At 38.1% G+C, this 25,228-nt stretch overlaps 1 protein-coding gene across 3 annotated transcripts in view; it reads right to left on the minus strand.

Moving 5' to 3' along the window:
- The window catches only part of SLC25A26 (solute carrier family 25 member 26), a 113,154-nt gene that overhangs the window by 79,768 nt on the left and 8,158 nt on the right, over nucleotides 1-25,228 (minus strand). The window contains exons 2-4 of one of the 3 annotated variants that reach the window (XM_010987374.3): nucleotides 22,382-22,538; nucleotides 19,111-19,220; nucleotides 495-599 (exon numbers count right to left, since the gene is read on the minus strand). In XM_010987374.3, coding sequence (XP_010985676.1) covers nucleotides 495-599; nucleotides 19,111-19,220; nucleotides 22,382-22,538 — 372 coding nt within the window. The remainder of the gene's footprint in view (nucleotides 1-494; nucleotides 600-19,110; nucleotides 19,221-22,381; nucleotides 22,539-25,228) is intronic. The other 2 variants (XM_010987375.3, XM_010987376.3) reach the window with 2 other exon arrangements.

Here is a 25,228-nt window from a genome sequence, read left to right on the forward strand (position 1 = left end):
TACGTGGTCCCTAGTCACATGGCCAGCAAGAATGACTTCTGACCCACAGCTTAACATTAACCAGTACAAGAGAAATTACATTTTTATATAAGCATTACGACACTGGTCACAACTCAGTCCACTACCACAGGTCTCTTCCATGGCTCCTCAAGTTCTGTAGTGCTATTTTAGTACAGGAGCTTTATTCACTTTATATATTCACTATTTATTCCATATCTGACTCTAAAAGAACTGCAGGACGACTGCAACGCAGGACACATATTTAGTAGTGGCACTCACATGTGTGTTTAGAAAAAAGGAAAAATAAAAAATCAAACTAAAAATTTGAAAAAATGGGAAGGCAAAGATAATCTTAGCATAAAAAGTTGCTGTAACTGAACACTAAATTTAGCTAAGGTCTCTTCTAAGGGTTCTGGAGTTCCGTGGTGTTCACAGTAGCTGTCATAAAACCATTCTCAATAAATAAAAAAGAGAGCTTAAAAACATATTCTCACCTCTTGACATAAGATGTTAGAGAAAATGTGAAATGTTCCTGAAGAAGCAGATACCTGTGCCCTCTGCTTAACCACTTCAGAAGGGACTCGAATCAGGCAGGCAACCTGCAACACATCAATTTAATTATATCTTAGAAAAAGAAGTAACTCCTATGAAAATGAACAATTTTTTCTAAGCAAAAATTATAGTTTAAAGAAAAGCATAATGTATAGGCTCAATGCAAGACATCAAAAGGTTTTTTTTTTAACCTACAACACTTAGAGCGTTACTGAACATGCACTGTGTTATCAGCCCAGAACTTTGCCTCCCTTGTCTCGTGAGGATCCTCCTGCCTCAGTGCCCCAGGCACACTGGTCCACAAGCCCCATGATGGGAAGAAGCACATTTACTCATTCTGAGCTCCTAGCACCTAGGACAGCATCCGGCTGCTCACATGACAGCCATTTCAAACAGTATGATCAAGGAGTGAAATAAAAGGGTCTTTGTTTGCTTTACTGGAGAAACACATAAACACGTAGAGGCAAAACTGAAAATCACTGGGCATAAATCCAGAAGGAACCTTACTCCAAAATGACACCTGCACCCCAATGTTCATAGCAGCACTATTTACAATAGCCAAGACATGGAAACAGCCTAAATGTCCATCAACAGGTGACTGGATAAAGAAGAGGTGGTATATTTATACAATGGAATACTACTCAGCCATAAAAACCGACAACGTAATGCCATTTGCAGCAACATGGATGCTCCTGGAGAATGCCATTCTAAGTGAAGTAAGCCAGAAAGAGAAAGAAAAATACCATATGAGATTGCTCATATGTGGAATCTAAAAAAACAAACAAAACATAAATACAAAACAGAAACAGACTCATAGACGTAGAATACAAACTTGTAGTTGCCAAGGGGATGGGGAGTAGAAAGGATAGACTGGGATTTCAAAATGTAGAATAGATAAACAAGATTATACTGTATAGCACAGGGAAATATATACAAGATCCTATGGTAGCTAACAGAGAAAAAAATGTGACAATGAATATATGTATGTTCATGTATAACTGAAAAATTGTGCTCTACACTGGAATTTGACACAACATTGTAAAATTATTATAAATCAATAAAAAATGTTAAAAAAAAAAAAAACCCTGAAAATCAGCTGGTCACCCCGAACCTTCCATTCCACCCCATCCCCAGCCTCAACCAGCTCCCAACCCCTACACCCCCAAACTCCCCATCACCCAACAGCTAAAGAGTAACTCTCGGACCCTGTTCCAGCATCTGAGTTGACATAGGTCCTGACTGGTCCATACTCACATCTGACCAGTCAACAGATAACTTTAACAACTCCCTTGGTGATGGGTCAATCATATACCACCTTGAACTCACAATGCCAAGACTGTGCCTTCACCAACCTACTTACCTTCAGCAACAGTAACAATAAAGATGGTAACAATAAAGAACTGGTCAAACTAGAAGGGACTCTGCCCACTGAAGGACAAAAGGCAGGAGAAACATACAAATAGTTTCCACAATACATGGCTGCAGGGAACAGGGAGGGAGACATAAAACTGATACTTTAAACTGTTTGAAGGGAAGTCCTATATTTACACCTCCCCATGCTAAGCAGCCTGCCAAAGATACAATCTTTTTCTTCAACTTGCAATTCACACACCTGACTCGAGTGTTCAGTGTTTTGCAAATGATTGAGATCAACTTTAAAACTTTAAAAAATACACCTATTTCATACATAAATAAGCACATTTGAGGCACAGTAAAAAATGTGAATAATCTCTCTTCAATGACACATGCAGCTAAATGGAAAGAACAAGATATTTAACAAAACCATCCCATCCAACAGGGTCCACAAACTCAGACATTTGTCTTTTTTAATCTGTATTCTCCTAACTCCTAATTTGAGATTACTGCTCAATTTGTATATTATGTAAGGATCTGTCTCTCCAACATTAAGAAGCTCTAAGGTACAAATCAGCAAATTATTTATGTAGAAGATCAAAGAGTAAATATTTCAGACTTTGCCAGCCACATGGTCTCTGTCGTAACAGTTCAAGTACACTGTGGGAACACAAAAGCAGTCACAGATGACAGGTAAATGAATGGTGTGACCATGTTCCAGTAAAAGTTTATTTCTCTTTCCCTTCCCCCGGGGCTACCGCTGGCATGTTGGCTTTTCATCCACAGGCTTGTGCTGCCTCAGGAGTAGCTCGGCTCACACAACCTCCAGCACAACCTCGGCACACAACTGGCTCGAGGCTAGAACAGGCCTCCTTTGTTTCAGATGACCCCCAGCGGGTGTGCCCCCTGGTCAGCATTATGTGACATGGCCACCCCTTAGTAGGAAGCTGAGAATATGCACATTTAGCAGAGGATCAGGGATGCTGCCACCCAAACCCCATCAAGGGAGAAGGAGGAAAGCAATTTAACAGTAACTCCCAACTTTCCAAAAAAACAATCTTTTCCCCCCACATGTTAGGCAAGATCAGTTTCAACTAAGACTGCTACTGGATACTTGAGGGGACCAGAAGTCTCAGATAGGGACTTGCAGAGCAGTGGATCAAAGGTCTGAACCAGCGCACACTTGAGGGTTAGTGGAGTTCACAAGAACGGTTTCAGTGGAGGGCTGGGCCAGGAGACCCATTACGGTGAACTCATTAGTGATTCAGAGATGGAGATGGGCAAGTGCAGACAACTACCACAGGAAGCTGGCGGAGACTCAGCAGAGATGGGCTCATAGCTAACGGCAGTTCTCTGTCTCATTTTATTTAAGATATTAAGTATCTGCACGTAGGATGGGGGAAAGTGAAGAGAAAGGCAGAGGCTGACAATCTAGGAAAGAAATGGGATAACACATGAAGACCCCAGAGGCTATAAGAATGAGAGAGCCAGGAGCCTAGCACATGCCTCCACTACCTTTGCCTGAGCAGCTCCTCAGCATGGGGTACCATCCTGCATCTAAACTGGGCTTTTCGTGCACGGCACCCCAGGAGGGGAGGAGCAGGGGTCTGCGTGAGGGTCTCCAGACCTAGGCTCTGGCCTCGCCTGCGGAAGTGAACTCTCAAGCCTTCCTACCACCTTCCTGGGTCTAGTTTTCCTTATTTGACTTGGACCACAAACCTTTACGGAATCCTTTTAGGGTTTTGTTTTGTTTTGTTTTGTTTTTTAATTGGAAGTATAGTTAGTTATAGTGTGTCGATTTCTGGTGAACAGCATAATGTCCCAGTCATGCATATACATACATATATTCGTTTTCATATTCTTTTTCATTAAAGGTCATTACAAGATATTGAATACAGTTTCTGGTGCTATACAGAAGAAATCTGTTTATCTATTTTTATATGTAGTGGTTAACATCTGCAAATCTCAGACTCCCAAATTTATCCCTTCCCACCCCCTTTCCACCAGTAACCGTAAGATTATTTACTACGTCTGTGAGTGCTCTTAGGTTTTGACTTCTGAAATCCTTTTCTTCAATCATACCTTCTCTTTTTTTTTTACCTCAGAAGATCCTCTATTCTCCAAATAAACTATTTCTTCATTATTCTTATTTCCCAAAATAGACCGTTTCACTGGAAATTTTTTACTAACTTATACCATATAGTTTTTTGGGGGCGGGTGAGAGGTAATTAGGTTTATTTATTCATTAATTCATTTATTTAAATGGAAGTACATGAGATTGAACCCAAGACCTGTGCGTGCTAAGCACATGCTCCACCACCGAGCTATCCCTTCCCCCCAATTTTTTTTCCTTTTTTATCTCTATTGTTTTTTGGTTTTTTTTTAATGGAGGTACTGGAGATCGAACAAAGGACCTTGCGCACGCTAAGCACGCACTCCAACACTGAGCTATACCTACCCCCTCGCAGTTTTCTCAATATAGGACTTTCTCTTCTACTGAACATAAACACTGTGAGGGCAAAAAGAAAACATGCATCAATGTTACTAAGCTGGAATCACCTGGGGGGAGGGTGGAGTTTTTTCCCCCCACTGCTTCATTTAATTTTAATTGAAAAAAGTGTATCTACTATTTTTTGTATTGTTTTACGTAGCAAGTAAATAAAACTACCCAAGAGGAAGGGAAATGCCAAAAATTAAACATTTCCACAGAAATACCTTACCAATACTTCAGATTTTTTAAAATGTATCTTTTTCTTTGAACTGAATAGACTATCTGTATAGTTACATAAGGACTAGAATAGAGTGAGATTACAGGTGATGCTTCTTCTTTTCTGCCCACCTACATCTTCTAAATTCTCTACAATGAACATGTATTATTAAGTTTTTTTAACATAATTTCAAAGGGCAAAAACATTTGTTATGGACTAAAGATTTTAACTGAGAGAGAAAATGAAAGGGCTAATTTGAAATAGGCTTTTAGATGCAATCCTACTTACTAGCCTTGACAGAAACAACATTTAGTTTTAATTTAGCGACAGTAACACACACACACACCAGATTAAACGCCTTACAACTATAGCCTAAAATTGGGTATAAGTTATGTGATTTTTATTAAGAGTGCTAACTTTTAAATTCATACTTATAAACCAGGATAGAAAATAAAGTTCACTGAAACTTACATGAACCTAACCAGGCAGCTCCCAGCATCCAAAACTCATTAAGGAAATGAAAACAAATAAATAAGAAAGAAAAGAGAAAAGAAAGAAAAGGGTACTCTAACTCCTTGTATTTTTCAATTCAAGAGGTCAAGAGTGAAATATGACCCCAATATGTCAAGAAAATAAGAACTGTCCACTTTTGTGGCTTGGCATAAATATTTATGGAACTTCATGCTTCATAACCCTCCATGTTCTTACATTATGTTTTTATTTCTTAAAAATGCAGCAGCAGAGGAGAAATTCTGAAAAGGTTCTCAGATGAAGAACAATCTAACAGAAGAGGTACAAAGCACCCAGCACGGCTCCCTGACTTCCACGGTGTGGCGATTTTGGCCTGAGAGAGAGGCCACAAAGTAATGCCAGTATTTCCTTCAGCAACTCCACTGCCTTCTGTTTGGTTTTCTATTAACTCTGATCTTTTAGATTTGAATCTGAGCACCAGAGTACTTCACTGCACAGGAACAAAAACATGTTAGAGCATCGCAGTTCTATGAAAGGAAATAAAGGTAGTGTCATCTGTGGGTCTCGTGGCAAATCTGTTCTTCAGAGCATCCTTTCCTCGGCCACCTGGGGTTCAATATGAATCCATGACAGAGGAGGTGGTGGCATTTTCATTAAATCCCAAAATGTTTTATGACAAATAAGGTTTTTCATAAAGAAAATACATGTCCCCATCTTTTATCAAAAGTAAAATGCAATGCTGGCCTCGGTGGAATTTAACGTACCAAAAATTTGATGAACTTTAAATTAAAAATGACTATAATAATAAAGCTGCCACCAAGACTTTTCCTTCCTTGACATAAATAAAAACTTTTCTGATATGCTTTTTATTTGTTTTTGAAATGGAGAGTGGGATGTCTCCTTTTCATATTTATTAAAACACCAAGATGCAAAACTTTAAGTCCTAAGACTAAGGGTATGAAAGGAAAAAAAAATTACAGTGAACTTTGGCCTCACATTAGGTAAAATGAGTGAAGGTAGAGAGAAGGGGAGCGGGAGAGAGAGACTCTGTTAAAATCTCTGGTTCCTCCGTTGCCACAGGCAAGCTCCACACCTGCAACATCCCCTGCCGTGTTTTAGTCTCAATTCCATCTTCTCACTCTTGACATGCTCTTCAAAGTCACTGGGCATCAACCACAGTATCTTGTAGTAACACTGTGTCTTCTACCCAACTATTTCAACACAGACCACAAAAAATACCTGAATAAGAAACTTAATCAACAATCTATAAATATTCCTCTCATATTAGAAGCTAATTATGTCAGTACTAAATATATAAGTCAACCTGAGATGGAAGTTTCCAAAGGTCAGGGAGCTACCTAGCTTAGGAAGCAGGGGTAAAACCCAATTCTTTTGATTATTGTCTCCAGAATTATTTTTCAACAAAGGTTTATCATATTCACACAAAGCAAATGAACTTAAAATCTTCAGGTTTAATCATCAGCTAATTCTTCATGTTTAAACTGGCAACTCCATAACTACTTCAACAGAAACTTACATAAGTTGAATAGAGCCCATCAAAGTTTAATCACATTCAAAGAAAAAGCTGCTCTGGACTTTGCAGAGTAAACTCCACGTGTCAAATAGTAAGAGGGAGAAAGGCGGGGAGGGGAGAATAAGAATTCATGGCACCCTATAGATTTTTAAAATGCACAGTGATACTGACTTGTATTTTATTCCACATTCTTTGTGTAATTCCCAAAATTCTTTCTAGAAAGCAGGTTTCCAAATTAAGAATACCTAACATATCTTTCCTCCTACACCACCATTTGAAAACAAACCACATACAAGAGAATAGTTCATCTGTTTGTCAATTCTGCCATCTTCTGGTGACAAGTGGAATCACAGCTGTTGATAAAAGAATGCACTCAACAATTGATAAATTCTAACGTACTTTCCTCAGGGTTTATATTTAATCCACTGATACTGGGGCATAAGTTTACCACACCTTTCTTCCTTATAAGACTCTTTCCATGTATACAAGTAGCCAATAGGCATAGAAAGAAAATGTTTTATTTTTTGCAGGTTATTAGCCTTCTCTTCCCTGACAAAACTAACATCCTTGATAAACCAGGCTCTAGACAAAAAGTTAATAGTCTTCTTAACAAAAACAATTATACATCTTGGGCCCTGTGTTTAAAAGTTGCTCACAGAATTTTATACAACCCAAGAGGTAAGCCTCACAGGACTTTTTCACTTTTATAACTTTCCATAACAGAATGGAGCCATGACTTCAAATTTGTGGATAAAAGCCTCATGAATGGATTTATAAATTTCTAACTATAAAATCTGAAAATGGAGATCGTTAATGCTAACTGTTTGTTTCCTATTGCTGCTATAACAGATTACCACACAATTAGTCGTTTAAAACAACACAAATTTATTCTCTTACATTTATGGAGAAGTCCAAAATGGGTCTTACTGAACTGAAATCAAGGTGTGAGCCAGGCAGCATTACTTCTGGGGGCTCTAAGGGAGCATCCACTTCTTGTTTCTAGAATCCACCTGCATTCGTGGTTTGCGGTCCCTTCCTGCATAACGTCTTAAAACCTCACACTCCTGCTTCCCTCCTGCTAGGATCCTTGTGATCACACTCGGTTCACCCAGGTAATACCAAAGAATCTGCCATCTCAAAATCCTTAACTTAATTATATCTGCAAAGTCCCTTTTGCCCTGTTTGGTAACATATCTGCACATTTTGGGGATTAGGACATCTTGAGGAGCCGTTATTTTGCCGACCATCATAACCAAAGGCAAATTTTAGAACCATGCCTTGTCTTACTTTAAGAAACCCAGAGTAATCTGAGTTCCCCACTACCCAACTAACACACTTCCCATCTCCAGTTCTGCATCACTTCTGCCATCTTTAAAAGAATACATGAAAAGTAGCAGATGAAAGTCTAATCTTCGTCTAACTATTCATTCTGCAATGGTGTTTTATTGGCCACAGCAGCTGGGAAACCTTCAGTCACTAAACTCCTCTGAATTTCAATTTCTTCACCTTCTGAACTGATAGCCTTCCCAAAATTATCCAATTCTGAAAACGTCCTCAGTACAGCATTGTGTGTGATACGGGACGAGAACCAGTACTCACTGAACACAGTATGTATCAGATGCCAGGCTGGGCACTTTGTAAGTGTTGTATCACTTAACCTGTACAAGACCTGTGAGTGGGGAAGCATTAACCTGATTTTTCAAGATAAGGAAAACAGCAGCTCAGTGAGCTTGAGTAAGCAGCCTACAGACATAGAAAAATACATGGACAAGCCACAACTCCGAGTCTGACCTGGGTAACCTGACAGCCCATGATCCATGCCCCGCCTCCTTACAGACGTTCTTAAAACAGGCTCTAAATACTGAACAAACGTATCCAACTTCTTTATATACTCAAGGATGGGGGTCAAAATTTCTTATTCCATGTTTCTTAGCACCAATCACAGTGCGAGATACACAAGAGGCACTCAGATATCTAAAAGCACACAATTACAAGTCAAAGCACATTTGTGATAGTGGCATTTAATTTATTATGCTACCAGGAACCCTACTCTTGAGGAGATAACATGCTAAAGAATAAGGGTTTGTCACTGACAAGGTGCAGACTCGCAGAGAGAGAAGCAGCTAATCTGATCTTCAGTAGCTTGGTCCTTGGAGAGAAGAATTTGGTTTTTCTGCGGACCATACAGGGGCAGTACTAACCAACTAACACTCTTGTGGCTTCAAACGGCTTCTTCAACTCTATCATCCTATATGAAAACCAGACTCATTGTTTCCATAAAGCTGAAATTGATTTGTGGTCCAGAAACTGACGCTGCTCTTAAATGAAAAGCCAACACAGCAGTCCCCTTCCTACATAAGATCATCAACTGCACCAGCCAGGGTCGTGAGTCACCATACCTGAACCAATGCTGCAAACATCGTTTGACAGGCAAGGCCCATCCAACAGCAGACAGTCTGGAACGTGCTGGGGGAGGGAGCCACTGGGAAGACGGAGGGACGAAGGTAACCTGCTCCGTGGCTAGCATCTCCGTGAAAAGTCTCCCAGCACATCCATGCTGGTTCTTCAGATGAGTAACTACCGGTAGGGCCAACACGGCAGAGGGTCACGCCAGGCCCTGCCCTCTCCCTCCCCTTCTGCCATCAGCTCTGCCTGGAGGGCCGGGCCAGCTGGAAAGCTGGGGTGTGCTGCCTGCGCTCAGCTCAGGGGACTCGGCACACTCAAGCACATGCACAACACAGAGACATGACCAACTGACAGGCACCAGTGACGGCACAGGCGCTGAAGGAACGCGGCGGGAAGGACTTATACAGGAAGAACCCCCAGCTTCAGGCTGATTCTGGGGACCTCAGCTTCTCCCTCCACATCCCCCCGCCCTGCCTTCACGGAGGCTCCGATCATCTCTCTCCTTGGGACTTCCAGAATGGAATCCTCCCCTCCATTCACATCATGCCCACCTCCACACGGCTGCCAGGGGACAATCTCAAAAACCCACCAGTGGTGCTCTCCTGCTCAGCCCTACAGAGGATAACGGCCAAAAACTCCCTACCACGGCAGGCAGGGCCCTCCACAATGACCCCGTCAGCACGTGCGCTCCACGTGGAACTTGAAAGTGTCCAACAAGGGCTCTGTGTAAGTTCACTAGCCCTCCTGACAACCACCCACCCAACAATTCCACTCTAAAACTCAGCTCAAGGATGAGCTACTCCATGAGGCCTTCCCTGAATCAACATGCCTCCACCCACTCTCACCCACGTCCCTCCAGGCTCTCACTGTACTTTGTACTTACTTTTCTTAAAATATCTGTAACCCTTTGGTGTACTTACACACTTACACGTCCATCTGCACGTCTACACTGCAAGCCTCTAAAGGCAGTACCTCGTTGTTTTATCCTCAATGCTGGGAACATATTAAGGATTTCTTAAGATCTAAATCCACACCACCAGGTAAGGACAACAGAAGGGATGGAAGACATGAAGAGCGGAACAAAAGCAACTGATGTAAATGGAATCAAAGAGGTCCAAGTGGTGAAAGGATATAAAAGGAAAGCGTTTAATGACAGCAGTAGAAAGCAGGTCATTTTTTATATTCTGGAGGTAACTTTTTGTCTTTACAATTTAGCGCTCCTAAGAATGAATTACAAAGTCTGTCTGTCTTACGTACTTAGTGTCCTGAAGTGGAAAAAAGGTTCCCGGGCACAATGGAAAATGAACAGATAGGAGGCAAAAGGCCCCCAGTCACAGGCATGTGCTCAAATACATCAAAGAGCACAGTGCTCGTGTGAGTGTGTCTGGGTATCTGACAGTTCGGTTTCAGCTAACTGTACAGCAAGCTTCCTTCCGACTTAATAGCGACACTTCAGTGACACGATCCTATTTTCCACTCAACTTCTCTTCCATGACTCGATTATACAACTGCAAGAGAGTCTAACTACTATCACAACCGTAAATGAGAGGTAATGTCTCTTAACTTACAGGGATTTCAAAACCTATCACCATCATTTCAAAAGATAAAACACATTTCAAAAGTTGTCAATCTTTCTTCTATTATCTTGCTCAGTGGTTCTTCTTAGAAAAGACCAGTAAAGATCATGAAAAACACTATGCATACAATTTAAAACACAATGTTAACAGTGTAATAAGAGTTTAAATCCCCACTGGAGGAAACACAATGATAAGTAACACGTGCACTGCTGTGTAGCTGGTAACACTCCTGTCAACAACGCATCGAACCCTCCAAGCAGCCAATTCAGTGAGGAAGCGAAATGGATGGATGTGTGCAGCCCATACTGACACTCAGCGAGACCCTGCAGGACACTGACACTCAGCGAGCCCCAGAAGGACACAATGACACTCAGAAGCCCCCGCAAGACACACTGACTCTCAGCGAGCCCCGAAGGACACACTGACACTCCGTGAGTGCCCATAGGACACAATGACACTCAGCGAGCCCCTGCAGGACACACTGACACCTAGCAAGCCCCCGCAGGACACTGAAACTCAGCAAGTCCCCGAAGGACATACTGACACTCAGTGAGCCCCTGAAGGACACAATGACACTCAGCGAGCCCCGAAGGACATACTGACACTCAACGAGCCCCTGAAGGACATACTGACACTCAACGAACCCCTGAAGGACACACTGACACTCAGCGAGCCCCCGCAGGACCACAGTACAACGCAGGTCCACTGACCTTGTGAGCTGCTGGAAGAGCTGATCATAGCCTAAGTTGCCTTTACTTTCAAGGCTCTTCAACGGCATTGGCCTTGGAGAAAACGGTCAGAGCTAAGTGCAACGCTCACTCTAACTTCAAAATTCAAATTTACACTTCTGAGTATGCTGCCACCCTCAAAATCAACCAGTTTATTAAACCAGGATTTTCGTAGGCCTTAAAGTGTATGATTCTGACAAAGACAAAAGGAATCATACCTTTGACTGGCATGTTCAGCACCTACTAAAATATTCTTACGCATGTGACTGCCAAGCCAATTCAGTCAAGATGTTTACTACTGGGGTGTGAATTCAAGTTTTTGATAAACCTGTATCAGTGGTGCCTAAGTGTCACTGAACACCAGAACCAGCTAAGAATCTTGTTTAAAACGCAGAGCCCTCAATGCCATCTCCAAAAATCTTCATTTGTAACCTGCTGCCCAGGCAATTGATTCTAAAGTAGGTGCTCCTTGGGCCGCGCTATTATGTGGCAAAGTGCTGTCAGAAAAGCATTTACAAAACACGGTATCATTTAGTTCCTAGCTTCGTCAAATCCAAGTTAGAATGAGACCAAAAAGAAAAACCCAGCAGCATCTATGTGTTTGAGGACATACACACCCATGAGCACATTAAATTCACAGAGGCTGATTTTAGCTACGAAGAAATTCAGTGTTCTTTTATTTCTGAAAACAATGTTAACTAAGGCCAAAAGTAGGGTAAGACCCAGAAAAGCTTTAAAGAAAACCAAACAGAAAAATCACTTACCACTACAATGCTACAGCGTCTGTTGTATTAAAGTAAACCTGCTCCGACCCTTCTGATCTAATTACAGATTCTACTTCTCACAGGGCCTTTTCTGTGGCTGATGAAAACTGAGCTGTAAAATAACTGAGGTAGGGACTTCGAGATTTGGTACAGCAAACTTCCTAATAAAAACGGCACAAACGGGACTCTTCTTACTGTTGTTACATATTAAATCTTATTTGATCGATTTTTACTGTATTGCAAATTACAAACATAAGGTAGAAGGTTGTAATTACAGTTTTATTGATTTGTCATTAACTTTTAATCAAGCTGCTGCTACAGGGAATGGTTATTATGGCAATGTTCTTCTGTTTCTAAGTTTCACACACGCACACTTATCATCCCTACAAAAAAGTAACTGTGAACAGATTCAATATCAACCAAATGTATTACTTTTGCAAGGTATCTGTTTGCAACATAACTATCTTATGTCAGCACAATTGTGTTTCAGAACAATGACTACACTAAACTATACCCTGACTTTCTCTAGGTCTCTATATATCTTTCTGATCATTGACAAGTTTTACATGTGTTTAGTTTTCTGTTCCTTTTTATTTTACTTATTTGTTTCTCCTAAATTCACCTGTTTCTCTTACTTATAGCCAATACACTTAGATAAATCTGAAACCAAAAGTTTATGCTCTGTGAAACTGAAGCAAGTTACTAAAACAGGAAGGCAGTACACACACAGCTGAAGCATTTACTAAGGAGACTGATATTGAATGGTTTCAGGACGTTTTTCAATAAAGTCCTAAGATTACTGGAGAACCAGAACCAGCATTTTCACAAACATCATTAAGCTCAGCAAACTTTTGAGCATACTAAACTGTAATTGAATTTAAAATCAGAAGTCAACATCAAGAGATGTTTTCACCAGTAAAGTCCTCAATCTTGCACCTGCTGCTGATCAATTCTCCTCTTAAGGTTCTCCAGGCATCACAGAAACTATAAAAAGGCATCTGACATTAGGGATAAGAATAAAGATAAGAAGGTCCTATCGAGACACAATAAAGATAAGAAGGTCCTAGAATGATTTATTTCCACTCTTATGGATACCTATTTCCTAAAGTCCACCTACCTCACCTCCTATGCCCAACAATTCAAAGGACATTACATTTAAAAGGTTCTGAGTTTAAAAAAATATCATTTACAGATATTATTGTATTAGAATATATACCATATTTCATACAAATGAAATGATGTATCACTAACATGAGTGATCTAACAGCTATCCTTTGCTCTATTTAATTATATTACTTTATATATTCTTTGTAAGTCTAAGAGACAGAAGTTTCATAAATTGAAAAAAGTCTATCCTCTAACATGGCAAACTAGCTTTCAGGCAAGATGGGCCTGTGTGAAGTGAAGAAAGTGAAGTTTTTTGCTGCTGGCTCTGAGCAACATACTAGAAAATGTAAACCAAGTGCTGAATTTATGAGAATATATTTAACATAAAGCAACAGGCAATTTTAAAACAGCAGGAAAAGCAGTCATAAAGACAGAATTTTTACAACCTGCGAGACACTGAAATTCTCACACACAATATGTTGTTCTCTAGTGTATATCCTGGAAAATAACTGCATGTAATGAGGTTCTAATGTCAGAACATAATCACAAAAACACAACCTAAACCAAGGACAATAGGTTAAAAGATTTTTTTTTAACATAAATCACTTTTAAATCACAGACTACACTAATTTTCAGGCAGCATTCAAGCACTGCAGTCCTTACTTTGCATACGTGTGAGGAAAATGAAAATCCCCAGAAACTGTATGCAAATGTCCCTATGTTCACTTTACGAGAGAGAACCAAGTTTTCATTAAGTTCCTAAAGGGGTCTCTAGCTCATAAAAGGAACTACTACTTTATATTCTTTGCTACTCAAGAATTAATATACTGTTAGTTCTATTACATTTATAAGTTCAGTAAATTATGAAAGCAATTTTTTTTTTAAATCCAGAATTAGCTTGGGTTCTGCAAAATCATTTTTAACCAATGTCAAAAGGAAGTTTTATAGAAAACACTTTGGTGAATTTAGTGTCTCTCTAGCTAATTTCTTTCAACATTCTCTTCAAGGAACCATCCAAACGATTTCCTAGATCAAGAAATCCACTGCATAGTAATGAGAAAGTATGAAATTACATACATCTCAGAAATACATACATACATACATACATACATACAAGCCAAAGTGCCAAAGAGGACCAGAGGTCATCTTTTTTCCCATATCAAACATCATAATCTCAACAATTCATATTATCACATAAACAAATACCTTGCCTTTCTTTAGAACTGAGATTTCCTCCATAATTCCTTTTCTCCTGGATTGTCCAGATACATTATTATTGGATACGTTTTCATCAACCAAAAAGATACATTAATATGATTTTTTCTTCAAAATAATTTATAAAGAAATTATCTTAACACCTCCCAACTCATTTTATGAGGCCAGTTTTACCTTGATACCAAAACCAATAAAAGACACAAGAAAAGATAACTAAAGATCAGTATTTCTTATGAAAAAAGAAGCAAAAGTCTTCAACAAAGTAATAGTTAAGAAATCTCATACTATATAAAGTTTTATATACCATAATCAAGTGAGATTTAACATTCTGCTTTACAAATGCAACAGTAGTTTAACATTTAAAAATTAATGTAACACATGGTATCAATAAAACAAAGAACAAAAATCACATGACAATCCCAATCCTTCACGGTAGAAAAAGAAAAATTTCACTAAAGAAACTAGGAACCGATGTCAACTCTTTCCCTTGAAAAAGGGAATCTCTGAGAAACTTAACTGAAACACTAAATACTTTCTCCCTAAGATCAGAAACCAGATAAGGATGTCCACTCTCACCATACTACTTAACACTGTCCCAGAGCTTCTAACTAGGGCAATTCGGCAAGAAAACGAAATAAAAGACATACAGATTGTACAGAAAGAAGGAAAACTATCTCTATTTGCAGATGATATGATCTTGTATCATTTCCAAGTAGACAGAAAATCCTAAAGAATTCACTAAACTTTAGAACTAATTAATAACTTCAGCAAAGTTGGAGGATACAAGATCAATATACAAAAATCAATTTATTTCTATATAGTAGCAATGAACTAACTAAAAATGAAATTAAGAAAATAGCTCCATTTACAATAGCTTCAAAAATAATATATTACTTAGGCATAAATTTAACAAAAGAACTGTAAAATGTATACTCTGAAACTATAAGCCATTACTGAAAAAAATTAAAGACCTAAGTAAAAGACAGTCTATGTTTATGGATTAGAAAATTTAATACTGTTACAGTGATAATGCTCACCAAATTAATTTGCAGGTTCAGCACAAATCCCTATGAAAATCTCAGCTGCCTTTTTTGCAGAAACTGACAACCTGATTCTAAAATTCACATGAAAATGCAGAAGATTCAGAGTAGGCAAAACAATCCTGATAGAGAAGAACAAAGTTGAAAGACTCACACTTCTGATTTCAAAACTTACTAAAAAGCTGTGGTAATCAAGGCTATGTGGTACTAGCATAAGGGTAGACATATAGATCAACAGAATAGAACAGAGTCCACAAACAAACTTTACATTTATGGTCAATTACTATTTGACAAGGGTGCCAAGGCCATTCAATAGGTAAAGAATAGTCTTAAAACAAATGGTGCTAGGTCAACTCGACATACACCTGCAAAAAGAACGAAGTTTGACCACAGCCTCACATCAGATAGAGAAATGAACTCAAAATGCCTCAAAGCTCTAAATGTAAGAGTTAAAAACTATACAACTCTCGGAATAAAACATAGGTACAAATATCTGCATGATCTCAGATTACACAATTGTTTCTTAGATATGATATCAAAGCACAATGTAAAACTGGACATTATCAAATTAAAAAACTTACGCTTCAAAGAACACCATTAAGAAAGTGAAAAAATACACAGAATGGGGAAAAAACTGCAAATCAAGAATACATAAAGAACTCTTAAAACTTAACAAAAATACAACTTACAACAAAAAATACAACCTAATTAAAAAATAGCAAAGGAGATGCATAGACATTTCTCCAAAGAAGATATACAAATAACCAGAGAGATGAAGATACTCAAAATCATTAGTTATCAGGGAAATGCAAGTCTAAATCACAACAAGATGCCAATGAACATTTATTTGTTGGCTCTAATTAAAAGGACAGGTAATACCAAGTGGTGGCAGAAAAGACTGGAACCCTTACACATTCTTGATGGGAATATACAACAAGTGTGGCCTTCGGATAGGAGGTTATAGCTCAGTGATAGAGCACATGCTTGGTATGTACGAAGTCCTGGGTTCAATCCCCAGCACCTCCACTGCGGAAAAAATAAAATAAATAAAATGCTTACGGAAAACAGCCTGGCCAGTTCCTCTAAGGGTTAAACATAAAGTTACCATACAACTAATGATTTCCACTCCTAGGTATATTTCCAAGAAAACTGAAAACCGAGGTAGCTAATGAGTGAATAAATAGAATGTGGTACACCCATACCGCATGGATTATTATTTGGCAATCAAAAGGGATGAAGTTCTGATACATGCGACAACAGGATGAAATCTTGAAAATATTATGCTAAGTGAAAAAAGCCAGTCACAAAAGACCACAGATTGTAGGACTGCATTTATATGAAATGACCAGAGCAGACCAGTCTGTAGAAACAAAGAGTGGATTAGCGGTTGCCTATGGAGAAGGTTAGGGACAAAGGGGAGTGACTGCTGACGGGTAAGGTGTCTTTGTGGGGTGGTGATGATGCTCTAAAATTGTGGTGACGGCTGCACAACTCTGTGAACATAGTTAAAAAAAAAAAACAAAAACAGTGAACTGCACACTTTAAATGGGTAAATTATATGGTAGGTGAATTACATCTCAAAAAAGCTATTTTTTTTTCTTTAACAGTCTTCTTAATGTTTACTTTTACTTTGCTGTCAGGATCTCTCTCCTTTCATTACCCCCATTCACTGTATTCTCAAGTGAAGAATATTCGATTACAAAACAGTTTGTAGATTCTCATCCAAATTTTCCAAAGGAAAATAGTGAACAGAAAACAAAACCACAATATATCATCGTTTTTTATATAAATCTTACAAAGTCTGATACATTTTTCAAATTTACTAATGTAAATATATACAATTTTTATAAATGATAAACATATATGTGTATATATATATATGTGTCACTTGATAAAATGATAAAAGGCTTATAAACTGAGACCCTTCTCTTCACTTTGCTAATTCTTGTTAACGTACCCTGCCCATAACAAGGTTCTAGGGCTATTAAGATACATTAGATAGATACACAGATACAAAGATACACACATACATACATACAAAACAACGTGATTTGGAAATAATAATAAAGAACAATTTCTGGATGAATACACAAAAATAACTTTAACAGAGGTTGTCCTCTAGTACTGAGCAGGAGGGGCTGGAGAAAGTTAAGTGGGTGAGAGGAGAGGGAAAGCTCTCTTCTTGGCATACTCTTCCGTGTTAGTTTAGAAAAAATTTATATCCCTGTATTATTTTTTACTTACAAATATTCTATCACCTACATTACGATTTCTTTTTTCGCTCACCAATTATTTACAAGAGAGAGTTAGTTAATTTTTTAAACACATGGAAGGGATGGACTGCCTATGTTTCTGTCACTGCTTTCCAATTTTACTTCATTATAATCAGACACCAAATGATCTGTATGACACTGTCTCCACGTGATTTGTTGAAAGTCGCTTTGCAGACTACTGGGTCATATACTTTTATTAATGTTCCAAGTATGCGTGAAAAAAATGAATCATCTTTAACAGTTAGGCAGAGAACTCCATACACAGCCATTAGGCCATTCTTGCCACTGTGTTGTTCAGATCTTTCAAGGTCTTAAGTTATGCCTGCCTGGCCCCAAGACTTTTACAGAGAGATGTGAATATTTCCAATGGAAATAACAGTTGTATTCGTTTCTCATTATAATTCTGGTAGTTTGGGGCTTGATATTTTGAGACTATTATTTAGTCCAGGTTCACTGTATTTCCAAGGAGAATTGTTCCTCATATCGTTATACAATGGTCTCTTTGTTATTTGCTTTAAGTCTTTTTTATTTTTTTTGGTCTAATATTAACATTACTCCACCAGCTCTCTTTCAGTTAGTATTTCTCAATCAGAGTTGATCAGAGAAGTAGAACCATGAAAGATGATAAGAATAAGGAGTTATTACAGGGATGTGACCAGTAAGTGTGGGAGCTGGTTAGGCCGTTTACGGAGAACTGCTGCTTCTGCATCTAGCATTTAGACAGAAATTCAGAGGGCAAGTCATCGGGAAGAAAAGATGGATGTGAAATGGGGAAGAGCAAGGTCAAACTGGAACTCGTAATCTTGCTCACCCATCTCGATGATGTAGAGGATAAACTGGTACCCGTCACCACAGAGCCCACACACCCGACTCAAAATTCAGACCAAGTGAAGGAGACAATCCAGTGCAACGTGGAGGAGCTAGCGGCCTGGCTGCGGCCTGATCCTGCACCGACCTCCTGAGCATGAGCACAACTGCTGCTTCACTTCCGCCTCACAAATCTTGTGCAAATTTCTCTTGCAGCCAGGCTAACCTGGAACCATCCTAGAAAAGGAGTTCTAGGAAACAGAGTTCCAGTTCAAATCCTGTTGACACAACACAAAGCCACCACAATCTGCATGGATATTTTCTCCTCTCTCTTTAATTTTATTCCTTCCATTATAATTGCGTTTGAGGTACATAGCTGGATTTTCTCCTTCATCCTATCTAGATTCTATCTTTCAACTATCATGTTTAACCCGTTCACATATATTGGGATTTATGACTTTCATAATTGCAAAAGGAACTGTCTTTTAAAAATGAAATACAGTAATACTTGTACTGAAGACATCTGCACACTTTGCATTTCTTAAGTATTTTATCCACATAAACGTATTACTTACCACTTCTCCAGCCGAGGCAGCCAACATGTGCTTCACAGGCATCAAATATGGAGATGAATCAGAGTGCAAAAACCATTTCACATATTCATAGGTGATAAAAAAGGCAGCAGCTGAAATTTAAAACAAGCCAGTCTTTCACAAAGTTTAAATATATATTCAAACTGTTAAGAAACATTATTTCTCAAAAAAAAATTACAACTCTAATTATTAATTTATGAGATTACAGATTTGTCTGACTCCATGTTATATGCCTGACTTTGGACTTAGAGAAATGCAGAAGACATGAATCTCTGCCCTGAGGAAGCCTAACAGCTAACCTGCCATTTATCAATTTGTACTGACAAGTCACTTAAAACTTTATAGTAAGCTTTTTAGAAAAGAATATGAATTTCTGTGATCCAAAATATCTTTACACGTGATCATAAAACAATCAGCTACGCCAATTTATAGATGGTTAAAATTGCAAACATATCCCTTAACTAAATAAAACATCTACTCCATAATGTTTTACTGCTGGTTACTCAAAATAACCATGGCTACTTTATACCATATCAAACTCACCTTTACATCAAGGAAACAATCAACTATTTAATTAAAACTGGAAATCAAAATCTCTAAAAAGCTGCTCCTATCACCATGAATAATCCTAACCTCATAAAACACTTTAAGACTTGCCATGTACTGTTAATCAAAAGATATTACCACCTGCATGAAAGATAAATAAATGGCATAGTCATCTTTCAAAAGGCATTTGAACATGTCACAACAAAGTTGAAACAGTCAGAAAAAGAGTTGGATAGTGAAAACCAGTTCCTCGTCATGTGTAAGCACCCTTGAGCTGCTAACAACAAACATCAGACCAAATGAAGAGGCACGCTGTCCCTGGATGAGTAAAGACCATGCAAGTCATTTTATCTAGTTACTGCAAGTCGCTATTCCCACTTGTGATTCCTAATCAGGCTGAACCTACTCTGGCCCACTCACTAAATGTACAGCTAGAGTATCTCCAATCGCATTCAGCTCTAAGCTCTACCTGCCACACGTTCCACCCGCCCACTACCTCCCAGGAGAAGGGAGAAAGACAGTGCTAAAAGTTTCTAGGTTGTCATGGTTAACCACCTCAATCTGGTCAGAACTGTATTGCCACTTTTTTGACAGACAAAAGACCTTTAGAAATGTAAGTCCCAAACTCTCCTGGGTGTCACCCATGTAAGCCCCTGCTACTTGGAAATGATGGCACCGTAAGGTTCCAAGTGAGGTTCTGAGCAAGTGACAACAAAGAAGGGGGCTGATCTATCCAATACCTACAGTCTCTTCAACCTCTGAAAAACACACAAAACACAAAACCCCAAAAACTGAAAACAAAGAAAAAACGATGGTTCTTCTACATTCCCTTCTAAATATGGAGTAAGGATCCTGAATAAAGGTATTTTCATCTCCTCTTTTGACCCTCAATCCTTTCCATCCCCCTGCAGAGTATGTTCCCAAAAAAGGCTACAGCCACTAAACGCTACACTGGTATATTGTACTCAGACTAGAGGCTTAACCAGCAACAAAAAAAAATTTTTAAATGCCAAGTAGAAGGTTTCAATTCACCAAAAATTTGCATAAAAATCAAGGCCATTTCTGAAACCCTGGCAGCACTCTGATGCTTCACTCAGCACCTCCCATTCAATGATGTGCTGTGGACGGCAGAGAAAAGCAGGGCAAGAACACCACTTTCTCACACGCGCACACACACACAAATTCAAAACCACATTCTGTGTGTGAACTCCTGCTGACAAGAATCTAAAAAAGGTCTGTGAGCTTAGTGGAGTGCCATGTATCCTGTAGACCATCACCAATACCTCTTCTACCAACAATTCCTAAGTGTAATATGTATGAGAAAAATAATACTTGTAACAATGAAGGAAATATCTTAAGAGCTGATGACCAAAAGACTAGGACTTAGTAACATATTCCTTTGCAATTCCCTAGTTCAGAGGTTCCAAAACTTGTTTGCATATTAAAATCACTTGGGGATTTTTTTTTAACCTCCAAAGCCCAGGCCACACCTCAGACCAATTAAATCCCAGTCTCTGGGAAAGGGTCACAGGTACCAGTACTTTAAAAAAGGGGGGGGGGGGGCTCTTGAGGTGATTAAGTGAATGCGATGTGGACAAATAGGAACCAAGGCCCATCTCCTGCACACAGAGCTCTACTTGGCACGCAGCAGGTGCTAAACCGTAACTTGCTAGGATCAACCCCTGAAAAGTAAGGCATAAAAAAATCAAGGATAATCTCAAAACAGTTTCCTGTTCTAAGGATGGCTCGGGGAGAGGGAAGAAGGGATAAACTAAGGGACCAAAGAGATTTGCACTCCAAACCTTTAGGTGAACACTGTGTTCACAGATGAGCATACATGGGCATTTAAATGTCAAGTTAACAGGGGAGAATTTCTCATGAAATATACTGAGAAAAAAGAAATCAAACCCCAGGATTTAAGGATATTCTGGAGCAGTGGTTTGTGTGAGTGTGTGTATATGCATGTGGTGGTGGTGGTCATGGTTTTCTGTTTGCTTAGTTTGCTTCTGAGTGCCATGCAAAGCATCAGTAAACAATTAAAATATACTGAAAAGAAGTATACCAAATGGGTGGATTAAATAAAATAGATTATAGTGATTACAGAATAAGAGGGCCATAAATCACATGTGACTTCAAAACCAAAACAAGGCACTTCAAAGAGGTTAGTGGGAATAAGCTGCATCGTCTAAGAGCAATTCAGTTAAAATAAAGATTTCATGTCTCTTAGGTTAGTCTGCTTCACAAGAATCTCGAAGGCAGTCATTATTTAACTCAGCTTCACATCTAAATCCCCTGGGAAGCTACTAAAACTCCTGATACAGGCAAAGCTCAGACCAATTAAACTTCTGGCATCAGTATGCTGTGAAGTTTCCCAAGAGATTCCAACATGCAGGCAAGGCTGAGAACCACTGCTCTAAGGCATCACAATCAATGTTAGAGTAACTTTAAGGATTCTAAGTAGGAGTTTTAACAACACAACCATTTTAAAAAGATTGCTCTTTTTTTTTTAAATTACAAATACACTAGAATGGAATCTACAGCATTAGCTGAGTCAAAAATAATGGGTTAATGAATAGAAAACAAATTCAGAAGGTCAACTACAGCATATAAGGAGTTCTTTATAGGGTCGGACTACATACCATTCTAAAAATAAATCCCATTATCTTGGCTTTATATAAAACAGTGAGAACATCAATATAATTTTTACCATTAGGAAAGGATCCAATAGCAGTCGAAGGAACGCCAGCATATATTCCACGAAAACCACCAGCCTTATTAAATCCTTGGGGACTCTGCAGCCTGGTTTTAATGGTATCCAGAGGAAATAATATCAAGTCAACACAGACACCTGCTACCCCACCAGCCTTTAAAATAAAAAAAAAAAGAAGAAAAGGGAAAAAAAAGTTACAATAAGACAAACTCTGCCATTTTGGGGGTAGGAATAAGAAGGCAGTTTTTAAAGCAATTTCTTTAAAGTATAGTTTTAAAGTAAACCACAGTCTACTTCAGTATAGTCAAAATCTACAGCTTGCCCTGGGAAAATAACCGTTATTGTGGTATATTTTCAAATTGTAAATTTTAAATTATATATTCTGCTTTAAACAAAAGTTTGATGATTTTTAATAAATTTATTTTAATATAAATTTTAAATTCACTTTTAATGATTTCATATGCTTCAGAAAAGTAAATAAGCCTCAAAAAGGTAGAGTTCAAAATCTCCTTCCCTGACCCTAAAAACTCAGGTAACCACTTTAATTGGTTTCTTATTGTATCCTTCCAAAGTTACTGTAGGCATATATACAAGCAAATATGAATATGTATTTTACCTTCTTTTAAAAGTAAAAGGTAATATGCTGCACTTTTTTTCATCTGGTCACTTATCTCAGTGATCTTTTCATATGAGACCAAATGTTACATGTGTCTTTTTAACTAATGAGTAGTGAATCTACATTAAAAAAAACTAGGGGGACTTCCATTTTAAACAAGTAATGCTCCTTGTAAATTGACATCCGTATTTCAAAACTCACACATCTGAGGATTTCTATGGTATCTTCTCTACTTTGTGTATATTTGAAAGTTCTTTCATCATTTTTAATTTAAGTGAATAAATGGAAAAAAAAAAAAAAAAAAAAGAGGTAAATTACTAGAGGACATGAAAACCTGGCCCAAACTAGTCATCTCCCAAAACAGACCATGTTGCTTTGGAAAAGGTGCACTTTAAAAAACTAAGTTTGCACACTGTGATTACAGTAAAGCAAATGTAGACTTTTAAAAACTAGTTACAGTTTAGTCAAAGCACAAAGAAACTCAGAAAAATATGAACTCAGAAACACTGGCAAAGAAAGGTCAATACACAAATTCTAACGGCATTATTTAAAGAGATGAATCAACACCATCTTACAGCAAGCAAGGGGAAGAACTACAAAGAGGAAACTCACAACATGGTTCCTACATGGTAATGTTTGAACTGAACTACCTTTTCCTATCTTTCACATTTTTAACAATGTGAATACATTACCTATTCAAAAAGTAAAAGGAGACATTAAAAACTATATATCCCCATGACAAGGAACAAGAGTGAGTACTATTTAAACATACAGGCACAGTCCAAAAAGATCCCATGTTTCCATCCTTTAGGTTCACAAAATGCTCAGGTGGTACAAGGGTTAGTACCACGTAAACACTTTCTGCTCTAATTACCACTTACCATAAACCCACTGCAAGAGTTCACTGGAAAATGAAATCACTCTGATGAGAAATGCAGTAATGCCTATTTCTCAATTAGCTACCACAGGTAAAGTATGTAAGGTTAGTGTACAGTAGGAAAGTCCATTTCCATAAACATTAATACTATATGATCAGACTAAAAGGCATGACAGAACCCCAAAGACCATGAGGGTATACTCGGCAAATGACTTAAAAAGTTGTCACCAGAAGAACAGAGACGGGCTAGTGCAAAATCCCAAGTGGGAGTAAAAGAATGGCAACATAGGATTTCCTTCTTGATACAAAGGTGGCCTAAGTCATGAGGGAAAGTTCACAAGTAATGCAGGAAAGTTAAAAAAAAAAAAAAAAAAAGTCAACCTTTCTCAATATTCTTCTCACTTATTTTTTAAGGGCTTTATAAAATTCAGTACATAATAAACTATCTTGTCTGTCTCCTCATCTTCTCAAAACATGAGGAGAACCAAAATCCTGGTGAGAATGCCTGATACGACTGGTTTCTTTAAAAATATGCTGTAATTCATTATAATTTTCTCTTTTAATCTTCGAAGAGGGTTAGAGAGATGCGTGCTGTCTACTGCTACATTTTAATCAATAAGTTAATTACTCTTTTAATCTATTTGGCTACTTTGCATGCATTGATTCTCTAAACCCTTCTTTCATCAGAATTCCTACCTTCTGAGAATAAAATGATCAGATTCAATCTACTTATCTAATAAATCAAGAATCAAGATTTACTAATTGCTTCTGTGGATTTCAAATTCCTGTAACTCAAATGTCATTTACATTCATGGGACTGGAAAAAAATACAGCTAACAGAAAAATAAGAATACCTATATATCTAGTCACAAAGCAACATATTTAAGATTTAAACAAAAACTTTAAGGAACACTTACAATTTTACATCAATATTGCTTTATACATAGTTACATACAAAGCAGGTAAGCCAACATCAACTGAATTACATGGAACTCTACCGTATTCTTTTATTCTTTAGCCTGAGAAATTTGTTTCATTTAATGATCACTTATCAAAAGGGTTATCAGGCAGGGGGAGGGTACAGCTCAGTGGTAGAGCATGCTTAGCATGCATGAGGTCCTGGACTCAATCCTCAGTGACTCCATTAAAAAAAAGTTATCAGACAAATGGTTAGTTTCAAGATTTAAGGTAGCTTACACTGAAAATTGTAAATTAAGAGCTAGATAAAATCCTAACAGAACATAACCCAGATAACCAGCAAGCCTTACCACAGTATAATAATTTATTGAGATCTTGATATCATATAGATAAAATACACATCTCTACCTTAATTTAATAAATGTAAAAAACG

The sequence above is a fragment of the Camelus dromedarius genome, chromosome 17, assembly GCF_036321535.1.
Source record: "Camelus dromedarius isolate mCamDro1 chromosome 17, mCamDro1.pat, whole genome shotgun sequence".
Lineage (NCBI taxonomy): Eukaryota > Metazoa > Chordata > Mammalia > Artiodactyla > Camelidae > Camelus > Camelus dromedarius.